This window comes from Stylophora pistillata, chromosome 1 (genome assembly GCF_964205215.1).
Source record: "Stylophora pistillata chromosome 1, jaStyPist1.2, whole genome shotgun sequence".
NCBI lineage: Eukaryota > Metazoa > Cnidaria > Anthozoa > Scleractinia > Pocilloporidae > Stylophora > Stylophora pistillata.
The window spans coordinates 15,764,645-15,779,281 of NC_142519.1; the positions used below are offsets into that span (position 1 = coordinate 15,764,645).

Genomic DNA, 14,637 nt, shown 5'->3' on the forward strand with positions numbered 1-14,637 from the left:
CTTTCCTGTGTAGACGGTGAGTAAGAGGTCTTGGCAAGTAATACCCCAAGGCTATTACAGCATCAAATTTTAATTCCTTCGAGACAGACGCAGTGTTATGAAGAAAAATCGCAAACTTACAGTCTCGCACCTAAAAATGAAAAAAATCATATGAATCCTGGGAAGTTACCCCGGGGACATAGCAGGAGACAGCAAGATTTTAAACTCGTCCACTGTCGGGATTCCATACCCATATAAACGCGTTTTGTCTTTTTGGCCTCTCTTACAGGCCAGAAGTCAATAAAGTGGAATTTTGCAGGAATAAAATTGATTTCTTTAAAAGAATGCTCGAGAAAAAACTGCACCATTATCATAGAGACTTCACATTATCATAAGTCATTATCATAGAGACTTCACAACACGATAAGAACAAGATAGTTCGTAAACACGCAAATTTCAGAAACATCAAAGTTATTTTATTACTGTATTTCTTTTCTTTTTTTAATCTCTCACGTGAAACCAAACCCCTTTAACAATTCTAAGGAAAATACTCACATGTGTATCTCGGATGTTGTCAAATTAAGAGGAAATAATGGTCTCATTATTTTCTCTGAGTTGAAATTGAATCGATTGGAATTTAATACCAGAGGCAGTTCTGCTGGGTGGTTCCTCGCCCCCGGTTCTCTAAGTTAAAATTGGAACTTATTAAGAAAGTTGTTGGTTTTTCTGATGGATCAAGGCAAAGGAGTGGAAGACAAATATCTTTAATATGATGCCTGTAGGTATGCGCCCATTCCCTTCACTAAATGAAGGAATGATTTGTAATTATCAATATTGTTAATCAGCGGTGTCACTTGATATTACTCTGACAACGCTTAAAACAATTTTGACAAATATCATGATGCAGATAATATAGATTTGATTGTGTTCCAAGTGAAGGGAAAGTATGATTGAGGGTTATAAAGTATAAAATAAAAAATAAAAAAGTTTAAATGGGTGCCAGCAAAAGTAAACAGCCGAAATACCCTTTAGAATGATCGTGTTTTGAAGAGTACTTGGACTGATATTGGCAGAATTATAAGAACTAATCAAAAGAAATTTTTAGCCGAATCATTACGGAAAGCCAAGATTTAGTTAATGAGAAACCTATCCTTGCGTTTTGGTGAAAAATTACAAATCGTTTAAGTCACATAGTAATAACTCTTTTGATGAACTTGAAGGAATAGCAGCTAAAACTAATTTATTTTTGTAGCTAAACTGGCCAACAAAGTTTACTGAAATAGGTAGAAATCGACGTTTGATCGAAATCCGTGATAAAAGACAAAAAAGTGCCAAAGGTATCTCGGCTTTACAATTTCGTCGTTTTAATTATATTCGATATGTTGTCGGTAATTCGAAAAGGACCTAGAATTTCAGCATAGTATATTCAATCAAAAACATGATGTCTAAAAAACTGAAAATGGTGAAGTGAATTTATGCATTTCTTTTTTTCGCTGACTGAAAAACTCAGTGTGACAACAGACTACTCGTTGAAACTATACTTTCATTAAATATGTATTTACAGTGTAAACTTCAAACCTCTTGGGCTGAAAACATCAAGTGTGAATTATTTCTCGACGACCGCAGCGTAGATAAAACCCATATTTGGGTTTTATTTAATATTTCATTTTATTTCGCCATCTAGGAAGAAGTAGGCTTCTCATGCAAGATATATGATGACGTTTTCCATCGAAATTTCATCACGACAACGAAATTTCAGAACAATCAGGAACAGAAAATAAAAAAAAAAAAGGACTAAAATTGCACATGACACAGAAAATCCCAGACAGTGGCATTAACATTCAAACGGAAAATGAAGTTTGCCTAAAACAGTTCTTTTCTTGTTTGCGAAATTTGCATAGCTTTCGTTCATGGGTCATTGAAAAGGGCGCGTAAACAAATTATCTGTCACTTTTAGAATGAGAACAGGCGAATACCGACTGTAGCAGACACGATCGACGAGAAGCAGTGACGAGTTGGCTTTTTCCCAAAGCAGGTTTATTGCCATTTCGCCCAGATGACGTTTTGTCATTTCGGTCAATTGACTTGGCATTAATTCTTTAAAAGCTCAGGCCGTCTTTGTTAGCACCTGCCGCATCGTAGAAAGGAAATTTGCATATACAAGAAACCACTGCATTTTTGCGTGACAGACATCATCTCCTTTGCTAAACTTCAAATCGGTGCGTTTGAATCTTATGAATCATCCTGGGGAATTTTTGAACGCAACTGTTTGGATAATAAGAGTTTTAATAGGTGAGCAGACCCTATTGATATTTTCTTTATATTTCAAGGGAGACATAAATTTACTCAGCCAAATGATTGCCTTCTTATTCGACATACACGAGTGCTGTTATTATTCATGTCTCGGGCGCGGAACAATTGCTTTCGTTGCAAGCCATCGACAGAGATCAAATTACCAGCTAAATGCATTTATACCATAACTTTTGCCAAAGAGCCTTAAAATATTTTTACGTTCATTTCCTCACGATTTCGAGGGAAATCTTCGTTTTATGGGTGGTCACCTCGTCACGCGAAGACCATGCGTTTCCGCTTCATACGCAGGACAGTTAAAACATACTGTTTTTAATACGTCGATATCGCTTCAAGAGCTTTTAACTCTTGATTTACGCCACAACACGACGTTTTGGAGTAAAGTAGAAGCATTATGATAACTTGATATCGCCATAATCTGCTCTGAGAAACGAAAACACTGAAGCATTGTCGAGTCTTAAAGTAAACATGAGTATTTAAACAAAACGAAAGCAATTGGCCACGTGTCTACTCCCCCCATTCTTGCCACCACATGTTCTTTCAATGACAATTTATTGCGATAAACTGACCTGGTTCGCAAAAAGGAGGACGTAAACACTGCGTTAGACAAAGCGAAGTTCAAACACTAATTCAATCGACATTTTGAGGTTATTCTAACAGCTTTGTATGGTTTTCTGACGATTTCGTGGCTGTGATTAAGCGATTGACATGCCAAAAAGTATGCATTATTTTACGAGTAGTGTCATGGCAATATTCGATCGCTTTGAGATTTGCTTATTCGCTGACTCTCAGAAAGTTTCCGATCGAATCAAAACTTGGCTGATATCAAGTTGATGTCCTCTTGCCGGCATAATGACCTGGTTTTGAATTGAAAATCATCCGAGCGTGACAGTGGTGCTCAAAGCACGATGAATCAAGCCGTTGACATTTAATCGATGTGTCCATACCGACCCTCCAGGGTCTGACAGAACGTCTGATCTACAGAGACAAGATCCTATCCCTCAATTGCTTTGCCGGTAATGAGACCGCTAAACGGTTTTCTCGCTTTGATGGCTTTAAAAAACACACCCACAATAAGATTTGCATTTCCTTATGGTTCATTCATAACACTACGGTCTCGATACCTGACTGGTTATATAAGCAAAGAGGACTATACCCATAAAGAATGTTTCAATTTTATTTTATTTTTTTTCATTACTCTTTTACCTTAATTACATTTTGAATTGAAATATCTATACACTGGATCAGCGAGGTATGAGCTGTGCGCCAGCAGGGTAAGCAGCGGCAACACATGCGACATTGAATCTTAAGTTAACTTGTATAATTTTAACCAAAGTACACATCAGAGTAGCCAAGGCGATGGTTTCAATGACATAGCATCCTTTTGAGCAGAAAGAGTAGGCTAGCAATTTGAAAACATACGATCGTTATCTCGAAACTGATCGAGAGAAGAAGCTGAAAGACTGACTTTCTATTTTTTTAATGTTATTATTTTTCACAGAAAAAGTCAGTCTAGGCCATAAATAGAATTTTCCAGCAAAGCTAAGTCAAATATAATCGATTGAGTGGCTTGTTTTCAGCAGTACCAGTGAGTCCTGCCCGGCGGTTTTCTCTGATCGTCAGATGTGGCCTGTACGCCCGTATTCTACTCTTTATCTACCAATCTACATGCATTTAGCAAAAGTAATTGTAAGCAGATCGACCACAATAGTCGTTGGCAGTATTCCCAAAAGTCTGATCAAGAAAGACTTCCTCTCAGACTAATCAATCATATAATAGGACCAGTCTTCATTCCTGATCTCGTCATCAAAAAGCTGGGTATCTACATAAGCAACTTAAGTAACTTAGATGCACTGCAAAGAAATTCACAGGTATGAGGCCTTAACTGCTCGGTTTTTTCCAAGGCAAGGGGCGCTTTCTATTCAACAAAATTTTCGAGATTTCCGGTCCGAAATCGAATGGACCGGAAAAGTTCAGGGATAAGTTTTCGAAAATTTAGGAATACGGGGCGCTTTCCACTCGACCAAAAATTCCGAAAATTCCGGTCCGAAATTGAATGGAACGGTAAAACTTCTGGGAAAATTTTTCGAAAATTTAGGAATACGTTTTGAGTGCACCCTCCTTAATGAAATTTCCCGAATTATCGAAAAGGACACGTTCCATTCGGCCAGCTAAAGTTCCGAGATTTTGAACCGGTGATTTTTGTTGAATGGAAAGCGCCCAAGTTCTCCTTTCATAATTTATTCCTGAGCATGTGTGTTTGTAACACAGAGAAAGGAATTAGATTGGAAAAGTCTGGAAAAGTTTTCCCCAGTGAATTTGTAACTGAAAATTGTCATAATACATGATTTCTCCACTAATGAATTTAAGACGGATATTTTTGTGACAAATGTAATTTGTCAAAGAAATTGGATGAGGTAAATGGCCATGCTTCATTGTTATAGCACTTTGGACGCGTTCCAAACGATGTGAATTATGTTCCCGTAGGCGGTGTTCGTGGTATGAATGAGACTACAGGTCGTTTTTTTTGCATTGAGACTCTCTCTCACGCTTTAGATACTTTAAACCATTTTAAACTAAAATAACCTTGGAGGAACCCTAAGGCGGGTTTCAGAAATCATTCTAGAATTTTCAAAAGGAAGAGAAACTAGAAAATAAAAAACAAGGTTTCTTCTACGCGTGGGCTAACTGTAATGCGTGCCCAATCACATTTAAAGGAAAGTAGATTGATAGCCAGTAAGTTGCTTACAAACCCTCGACGCCAGTGAAGAGCACACCTAAAATCACTGACGTCATCGATTAAAAAAAATAACAAGGATTGTAAAATACCGCTGAGTGTTTTCGACACCTCATGTTTTTGTATTTTTCAGCTGTTAGACACTCAACTGGCAGGATCTTCCCGTCAATGTGTCAAGGCTTCTATATCAACGTGGTTTTCCGATCACACTAACCAAGTTCTCACAAAACCGGTCTTGAGCGGAGGAAAAGATTACGGAGTTAGCGCGGAACTGAATATCTCGTCAAACCATAGCATGAACTAAAGAGGTCTTACCGTAGAGAAAATTGAAAAGGTATTTATTTTGACCATCAAGAACCGATCCTAATTAACGAAAGCTGCTGGCCTCGCATGACGGAACTTATGCCGGGTACGATATTAAGAACATTCTTCACGTGAATTTATCATGACCTTTCCACATCCGCTGTGATTTCTGAGCCTCTCGGTGATCGAGAAAATTTAGGTGGAATTGGCTTTGGTTGACGATATGCTTCAACTGTTGACAGGTAATGTTTTTATCATTGATATTTTTAGATTATTTCTGTTGTTTAGAGCTAATACTAAATCCAAAACTATTCTCCATATCTATGGCTTTTGTGACTCGCTTGATCGGTGATAATGCTATTGTTGACAGCTAATGATATGATTACAGGCACGGTAAGGACTTTATTGACCGCTGCTGATAAACAAAACCAAAGCTAACTTCAAACATCAGTTTTGAGAGGGGCATTTTCTATTTAGAGAAATCAAAACTAAGTTCAAAATAAAATATAGGTCTTCACGGCTAGAACACAAGACTCCAATAAATCTACCATACAATACTATCAGTGTCGTTTAGCGACAAATGAACTTCAAGGTCCAATAGACCGCGGCCTGCGGTCAGTCTTGTTTTCCGCTCGAGGGCCTCCGCTGCTTAAATACACAATGGTAAGACAGTAACTTCAGTGTTATTATATCTTTACACTACAGCTTATGCTGCTTTATATGACTGATCATGACGCGTATATTAGCTATGAATGGAAGTACTGGAGCCAACATTGTAACTGGGATCTTCAAAGCCTCTCACTATATTTAAAGAGGCTTCTTCACGGTTCGAGGATCTTGAAAAATGTAGCGTGAATTTTTCAAGTTTATCAAGACATTCTTGTTCTCTTTAGTGTTCTGATTCCTCTTTGGTGCTTTTCTTCCCTAGAAAGCTTACAAAATATGGTTTCCTTAAGCGGAAATTTTCGTCGTCAAAAAAATGTCGTGACTTGTAGTTAATTTGATACAATTGATCTGACATTTGGGGTTTGGAGCTCTTATATAAACTAATTCCTTATAATTTGTTGCTGTTGTTTTTGTTTTTTTTTTACTCTGGTTTTACAGTATTCTATCTTCTGGAATTTGTGTCAACACGAACATGTGAGTACCATAAATGACAATATATTTTGGTAAAAAGGTGTCATAACGTTCAATCCCCTGGTAGTCACGCCAGCGTTTTGGGCGTGCAAAAGCATTATTCTTTTAGCAGACAAAAAGCGTTCTAAATTAAAATATGAACTCCTAATTGAGTTTTTTCCAATCTGGGAACTGACAGCGCTATATTGTTAATTATTCATTTCATTTATTTCTCCGACTACACGCGTGTGGTTGTTAACAATTACTCCCAGACATAATAAATTGGGACACTTCTTCAAAACGATGTCTATGATGTTCTTTCGCCCCTCTTCCAATACTGTTAATTGTCAACGCTCCCAAGCCTTCTTGCATTTTGCATACCAACGTTGAGAAGGGCATGGAACGCAGTAAGTAGGTGTCCCAACAAATGCGTCTGGGAGTGCTAACATACTATTCATAATTCTCCCAATGCACGCGTGTGGTCGTTGATAATACCAGATGTACCTGGCTTGAAATAATGATGGAAATCCCATGGAAATCCTGTGGAAATCCCAGCTTAACGGAAGCTCACCAACCTCGTCCTTAACTATTGTTCAATTCGTAAAATTTGGATGATCACGAACTGCGTTAGCTTGAAATTTTAGTTGCTTGAAACTAAAGATCATCGAGTCTTTTTTAATTCACTTATCAGGAGAAAAACTGACGTTTCATCTCCCAAGACCTGAAATGCTTCCTTTTAGTTAACACACAACTTTTTATAAGCTGTTTGTTTTATGAAATAAGCTGAATTATACGCGAATTATGATTGGTTCTTACTTATGATCTATTGGATGACAGACACGTAGAGGAAGTCACCATAAAAAACATGTTCCCTCTTTATTACCTAAAAGAATTAGATTCCTTGTTGCCGTGGGTCTATACTAGTCAGTAATCGCAGCGGAACTTAGAATGTATCAAGATCATCAGTGACGCACTTGGCTGCGCCTCGTGTGCCATTTTTTTTTGTTCCTATCACTCTTTGACGTCATCTGTGATTACTGAACAGACGCAACATGGAATCTATTTTGCTTCCTCGAATAAGCGCCCACGCTGGAATAAGCGCCTTGGCCCCGAATAAGCGCCCACGCTGGAATAAGCGCCTTGGCCCCGAATAAGCGCCGACTCCCTACGCCAAAATGTTAAATAAGCGCCCCCCCCCCCCCCTCGAGTAGGCACTTCCCCTCCCTCCCTCGCTTTCTCAAATTAGTAGTAAACTTAAACTTAACGCATAAGTGGATAATACTATAATTTTAGTTTTTCGTTTTAAGATTTAGCTAAAATAAAGTTACAGTTCGTTGAAAGGACGCTTATCTGAGGAAGTACAGTATTCGTTAAATAAATAGAGAAAGACAGAACCATCTATTAAGGTCATAGCTGATCTGTACAGGACCGCAAATGATCCCGGACCGCAAATGATCCCAGGACCGCTAATGATCCCAGACCGCAAATGATCCCGGACCGCAAATGATCCCGGACCGCAAATGATCCCGGACCGCAAATGATCCCGGACCGCAAATGATCCCGGACCGCAAATGATTCCGGACCGCAAATGATCCCGGACCGCAAATGATCCCGGACCGCAAATGATCCCGGACCGCAAATGATCCCGGACCGCAAATGATCCCGGACCGCAAATGATCCCGGACCGCAAATGATCCCGGACCGCAAATGATCCCGGACCGCAAATGATCCCGGACCGCAAATGATCCCGGGCCGCAAATGATCCCGGACCGCAAATGATCCCGGACCGCAAATGATCCCGGACCGCAAATGATCCCGGACCGCAAATGATCCCGGACCGCAAATGATCCCGGACCGCAAATGATCCCGGGCCGCAAATGATCCCGGGCCGCAAATGATCCCGGACCGCAAATGATCCCGGACCGCAAATGATCCCGGACCGCAAATGATCCCCAAATTGGACCGCAATTGATCCCGGATCGCAAATGATCCTCACAGCGAACCGCAAATGATCCTGACTAAAAAATAAGGAATGGCATGGATTGATATGAAAACACGTTTTTTATAAGAAGTATTCCATAACTGATTTTTTTTTTTTCGATTTTTGCGGAAAATCTGTGACATTGCGTGACGTTCTGTCGAGTAACACACACCGTTTTAAGGGCCAAAGATTTTGTCGATTTCAAGACCTTTAGCGTAGTACAATAATTTTCTAAAGACATCTCTTGTGATCTTGGGCTGCGAATCTCCTGTTTATTGTGTAGAACGTTGGAGAATATGCTTAATCGGATTTCATTTCTGTTACATATGATCAATGCTTCCGGTACACGTGTGATTTCAGTGAAATCGAGCATGTAAAAATCGCAAGGACAACGGAGATTTAAAATACACACATAGTATGATAGCTGTAAGAAAAAACTTAAATTTCTGCAGTTGATTTCATTGATTGCCTGTTGAAATAAGTCTTTTGTTCAGCATCCTCGTTGAAAATTGTACCCAGAGTGGGGATATGGCCTTGCTGGGCCATGAAGCTGAGCTTCATTACCATAGCCTGGAACCAACAACATCGCAGAATCCCCAACCAGCAGTTGTTCAGGAATTAAAGGGATTCTGGTTGCAAAGAAAACAAAACTTCTGGCCTGCAATTCAAATCAGCAATTTTATTTGTCATTTGTGAGTTGTTAGAGTTAATAAAAAAAATTAAGCACAAAGTGTAGAAAAGATGCTAGTTGTGAGCCATGATAATCACTGTTCACGCCAATTCCCAATCCACACTATTTCGGCATCCATGTCATTCGTTATTTTCTAGTCGGGATCAATTGCGGCGGGGGATCATTCGCGGCCGGGGATCATTTGCGGCCGGGGATCATTTGCGGCCGGGGATCATTTGCGGTCCTGGGATCATTTGCGGACCCGTACAGATCACACCCTTCCAAAAGGTTGTTTTTGTAAAGGATACTTTTCGACTTTTCACTTTTCTACTCTATTCATTTTTTTTTCCTCAGGGTGTCCTGATTCTTCCTCTTATTCAAACAGCTCTGGAGATTTTAGTAGCCCCAAACCACTCGGCACTTTGCTTTATCCGGACAACACTCGCTGCATATGGAACATTGAAATTCCAGACAGCAATCAGCACATCAAACTTTCATTTAACACATTTCACTTAGAGAGCTGCCTTGATTGCCAATGTGACTTTGTGGAGATTTTGGACGTCATCGGAAACAAACACATTTCTTTGGGAAAGTTTTGTGGAAGCTCTTTACCGGGTCCTTTCTTTTCAAGCAAACAGGTATTGAAGGTTGTGTTCAGCTCTGATCACGGAAACGGCTTTTCAGGGTTCACAGCGACATATTCCTCCGTACTTCCTGGTGCAGGTTTGTTTGGTGCCTCAGAATTTCTTTATTATTTCACAGACAAGGAACGTAAATCAATCACTCAATAACTCAGGTGTTCCCATTTGCCTCTTATCCTTTTTATTCAGTACTACTCATAGAAAACCCTTTAAAATAATTTTTTATCAAACTGAAATAAATTAACAACTAAAAACTAGGATCTAGTCGATTTAGTGGCTCAGTTGGCAATGAGATGATGTCAAAAGACTACAACCGATGCAGTTTATTTTATAACAGTTTTCATTCTTTGAGCCGTGCCCTTTTTGTCGTTCACTTTTCTCTCCATTACATTTTGTTCTCAGTTTGTAGGAACGCCACGAGTCTCGTTACATCAGTAGGCTCAATCCACAGCCCAGAATTTCCTTCTCGAAACTATCCTAACAACGTGGACTGTGTCTGGAAAATCACAACGCCATATAGAACGCGCATCAAATTCAAAATCCTGTCGATGTCAATTCAAAGCTGCGGTAGAATGAGAACTTCTGAGTACTGTTCGTGCGATTATGTTGAAGTAAGAGATGGAGCATCTTCTACGGCTCGTCTGCTCGGGACATTTTGTGGAACTAATAACACCGATGCGCTGTATTCAAGCGGCCAGCAACTATGGGTAAGATTCAAATCAGATGATGCTGTGGCTGATTCAGGTTTTGTGGCACAGTTTTCTTCAGAGAAATACCGAAAAGGTAAGCTGTATGACTTCCTAGCTTTGCCGTTAATTTCTAAAGGTTAAGTCAACGAACTGCACTGCCGTGGATAGCCCTTAGAGAGGAAAAAGGTGGAGGACTACGCTGCCTTTCCAGTTTTAAAAGTGCTATCGACTAAACTCTGAAGTAAACAAATCATGGTTGACTTTCATCAGACCACTATGAGTTTTGAATAAAAATGGTCGCAACGCCCGAGTTTTGATTAGTTTAAGGGTCACTCCCGTACAACATCAGAGCTTTCTTCGCAAAACAAAGAAAGCGTATTTACGAAATGCCTGTGGCAGATTTTTAGACATTTCTCGGTTATTTGACTGGCCCTTCAGTGTTGGTTATGAGATTGTTTAGCTAACACAAAGCTAACGTTAAATATAAAGCTTTCTTATATGGACACAATTCCTATATAGTAAACAAATGTAATTAAAAACAGGCACACTATTCGCACGTGTCTCCTGTAGGTACAAGGATGCAACAAAACAATTAAGCATTGCTAAAAACTTTGAATGGTAGAAATAAAACTGAAAACAATACTCTTTCTCATAGGATTTTCCTGTCCAATGGATTGGAAATACCCATTTCAATGTCCAAAGGAGTTCAACAGCAACAAAACTGAAATGTGTTGCTATGACAACGGTCCAGGTTGTTGTGAGCTAGGTGGAAGGCGTTGTCATGACAACGGATCAAGCGTGAGGGATTACTGTCCACGTCCAAAGGATGATAAAAAATTGAAGTACTGTTGTTCGATTGGAGGAAAACCTTCCTGTTGTGCATCATTTGGAGTCTACCACGAAGCTAGGTGAGCTGGCTTAAATGAATTATTTTTTCCTCAACTTTACTGATGAACTAGTGTATAAGATTATATTATTTCATATGGGATGAAGAAAAAGTCTTGGTTCTGGTAAGATAGAGCCCCAGCCAACTCCGCATGCGTCACGTCTGGGGATACTTTGTTAACAGAGAACTCCGACCAAAAGTAGAACGCTCTAACTCGGCGGGCTAACATTTGAAGCAGCAGCTTTAGCATCCCTATGCGCTGGCCAATTTATTTTATGAACTCAGTCGATAAAACCAAATCACATGTATCTTGTCGTTCCCTCTCCCCTCCCCTCCCCTCTCCCCCCCCCCCGGCGCAACACCACAGTTTCTTTAGAAACTGAGTCCTCAACTACCAGATACAGTTCGAATGACTAACTCAAATGCTTACATTAAATCTTTCTTTTTTCAGCCTCGTTCTTAGTTTTAGCGTTATCTTACACACCGGTTGGATCCTAAACAAGTGGTTCAACTGAACGTAATAAAAGTATGATTATCTCTTCTAAATACGTTACAATATTTAATTGTACAGTTACTGTAGTTAGTAATTTTCAAATCTTTATACTCAGCTAGCTTGGAAAGATACAACACATCTTATCATATCAGGGATGAATGCTGTTCATCACACGACTGCTATAGCCGTGTTAATTAAGGAATCATATGAAAGCTCAATAATTTTTAACGGACCAATCGTAATATTTGATCGTTTTCGGCACAATTCTCATTTTTAAAATATCACCACGAGTAAATTCTCGATTGCACTCGCATTTAGGCGATTGTCAATGATTGGAGACATGTACACTTTGTCTCTCTGAGTCTTAAGACTTCGCTAGCTCAAATAGCTGTACCAAGGAGACACTTGAAGAGTGTCTACAATTTCTAGTCAATGAAACATTAGTAAATCAGGATATTTCCGAAAGGAAAAATTGTAGGAAGTTATTCCAATGTAAGACAAGTTATTTATAATTAAACATGTTATTCATATTTAAACATAGGCGTATTCAAGATTAATTTAGTGAGAGATGTCAGAGTTTATATTCCTTATAAGGAATTCAGGATCACGTGTTATGGGATCAACATTTCAATTGACACCTTTTTTTTAACTTTGTAAATCTTAACAAGATTTTTGAACGCAATGCTTTTATAATTATTGCAGTTTTTTGTTTTTTACTTTTTATAACGATAGCACTCAATAGCTTCTTTATCTTTTTATTCAGCTGGTCATGAGTTTGAGTTTATTCCAAAGAAATACTGTCCGTTCGGTTTCCGATTTTGTTAGCGTATTGGATTGTGTTGGCGTAATGAGAAGATGCATTTTCATGCATGGTATCGGATCAGTGCTTGCCGTAAATTTCTTATTTGCAGTCTTTCGAGTTTTGAGTTATGAGAATATAGTATTTTGAATTTAAAAACGACACTAAGAAAGTGAACTAAGATATCATCATATACGCGGAAGGCAAAGTTTTCTTACTAAGTTACATTAGATATGGAGCACAGTTAGTGTGAGTGTTGTGAAACCGAAATCATAGTAATCACAAGGTAAACAAGTTAACTTCGTAATCTGGCAGTGACACCTCAAAGTAAAGACAAGCAAACTGCTTGGAACGCGGGAAAAGGTGAGCGACGGGGTTGTGAGTCACGTGATTGGCTGAGATGTTGGCTCGAGATACAAAGAGACAACTAGAGCAAAACCAATGTAATCCCAAATTACTTCCAACGTTGAATCGAAAATTGCTCAGTTTATTTACAGGCTGCTTGTGATTTCGTAAATAAAAAAACTTGCATTATCCTAGCGAAGAAGAAAACCTTCAAAGGAGGACAAATGGAGAAAAGGAAAGAGTAAACTAAATGAAAAAAAAAATAATAAAAAACTGGATGATGAATATACACACGGACTGCAGTCAGCGAACTTGAAATAATAAGGGTGAAATTTTTCAAAGGCAAAATTTGTGACCTCACTTCCTTATCAAGCTTATCAAAAGAAATTTAAATTCCTTTTATATAACTGGGCTATGACCCTACGTAAATTGGAGATGACGGCAAGCTCACACCCTTTGTTCAAAGGGTATTAATCTATATTCTTTTTCAGTTAGGTAATGTGTGACTAACTCTGAAGAGTTTTGGGTGATTTTAAAGTTAAAGCCGGGTTTAAAAAATTTCTTTTCTAAAGAAAAAAAAAGTTATCGACATTGTTTACAGAGATATTGGAAGTAAAGTGTTGTGATATTTAATAATTATTCGCCTCAGGTTCGGTGAATATCGTCGAATAATCCTCGAGACGAAGTCGAGGGGATTATTCGACAATATTCACCGAACCTTAGGCGAATAATTGTTTTAGTATAATTTCAGGGCTGAACAACAGAGAAATGTCTAAAATCATAACATTTTAGTAACATTTATTAACATTTTATATAAACGGCGCGGAGCGGTTTATATAGCGTCATATAAGGAACCGCTCGACCAATCAGATTGCTGGAAACTCTTTGCTCAGCTCTGAAATTATACTAATAATTAGTTAGTTTAAAGTAAATTGTATAGATTTAACTATTTATTCAGGAGTATCGCTTTGTTCAAAGTGGCAATGTTTCCATAAGTATTGGAATTAAAATTTATTTTGATTATTGACAAAATGTTTTACGAATTTTGATTATCTACAAAGGAGTTTAGCTAGGTTTTCAATAAAAGTCAAATGTTGAATCATATTCAATACTGCATTAGGATGAATATTAAACTATAGCCTGGTATTTCTTTAGCTCAGATATCTCCGACGTAAGTTCGCCAAAAGCTTATCAACCGAGCTTAGACAAGATCGGAGGGTATCAAGGCATGAGTGGCTTTCACGGTCCTCGGGTTCGACAACTTATTCGTTTATAATCCAAAGCCTGATTTTCTGTCCTGATAGCATACGATACATATATCTTATTAACCAAGCGCGAGGGCCGTACTGGGAGAATATCAGCCCGAGGTCTTGACAGTACGGACCTCGCTGCGCTCGGTCCGTTCTAAAAAGACCGAGGGCCGATATTCTTCCAGTACGGTCCAGAACAAGCTTGGTTAATAAGAGATTTATTATATGACTGAAGTTCAAAGGGACACAAGTGCGGTATCATTCGAGACCATTCGGGACAGTGCCCGGTCCAATACTTGGGAATATTGACCGGCAATAGAGTATTTTGATTGTTTGATTTTCGTTATTGGCCCTCTGACTTCCCGAGTCGTGTAATAACAACCTGATATGGCACGATATCATGGTGATTTTCAGCACAGTAATATTGATTACCATACT

General features: G+C 38.8%; 1 protein-coding gene across 3 annotated transcripts; it reads left to right on the forward strand.

The window, feature by feature from the left end:
- Window positions 1-14,053, forward strand: LOC111341254 (tolloid-like protein 2). 3 transcript variants are annotated; one of them, XM_088740402.1, is made up of 7 exons: window positions 1-16; window positions 5,160-5,570; window positions 6,424-6,469; window positions 9,451-9,819; window positions 10,140-10,520; window positions 11,082-11,334; window positions 11,764-14,053. In XM_088740402.1, exons 2-7 carry the CDS (start codon window positions 5,553-5,555, stop codon window positions 11,825-11,827), a joined length of 1,131 nt encoding a protein of 376 aa, XP_088596528.1. In that variant the 5' UTR covers window positions 1-16; window positions 5,160-5,552; the 3' UTR covers window positions 11,828-14,053. The 3 variants fall into 3 exon arrangements, with proteins under 3 accessions (XP_088596528.1, XP_022803944.2, XP_088596526.1); XM_022948209.2 differs by lacking the exon at window positions 1-16 and adding an exon at window positions 1,941-2,271 and having other exon boundaries at window positions 5,160-5,571; window positions 6,434-6,469; XM_088740400.1 differs by lacking the exon at window positions 1-16 and adding an exon at window positions 1,941-2,271.
- Window positions 14,054-14,637: the final 584 nt, after the last annotated feature.

Coding starts and splice junctions, on each gene's coding strand:
- LOC111341254 (XM_088740402.1), top strand. Junction 10,521..11,081: donor TTCAGAGAAATACCGAAAAG/GTAAGCTGTATG, acceptor TCTTTCTCATAG/GATTTTCCTGTCCAATGGAT. Junction 11,335..11,763: donor GGAGTCTACCACGAAGCTAG/GTGAGCTGGCTT, acceptor TTCTTTTTTCAG/CCTCGTTCTTAGTTTTAGCG.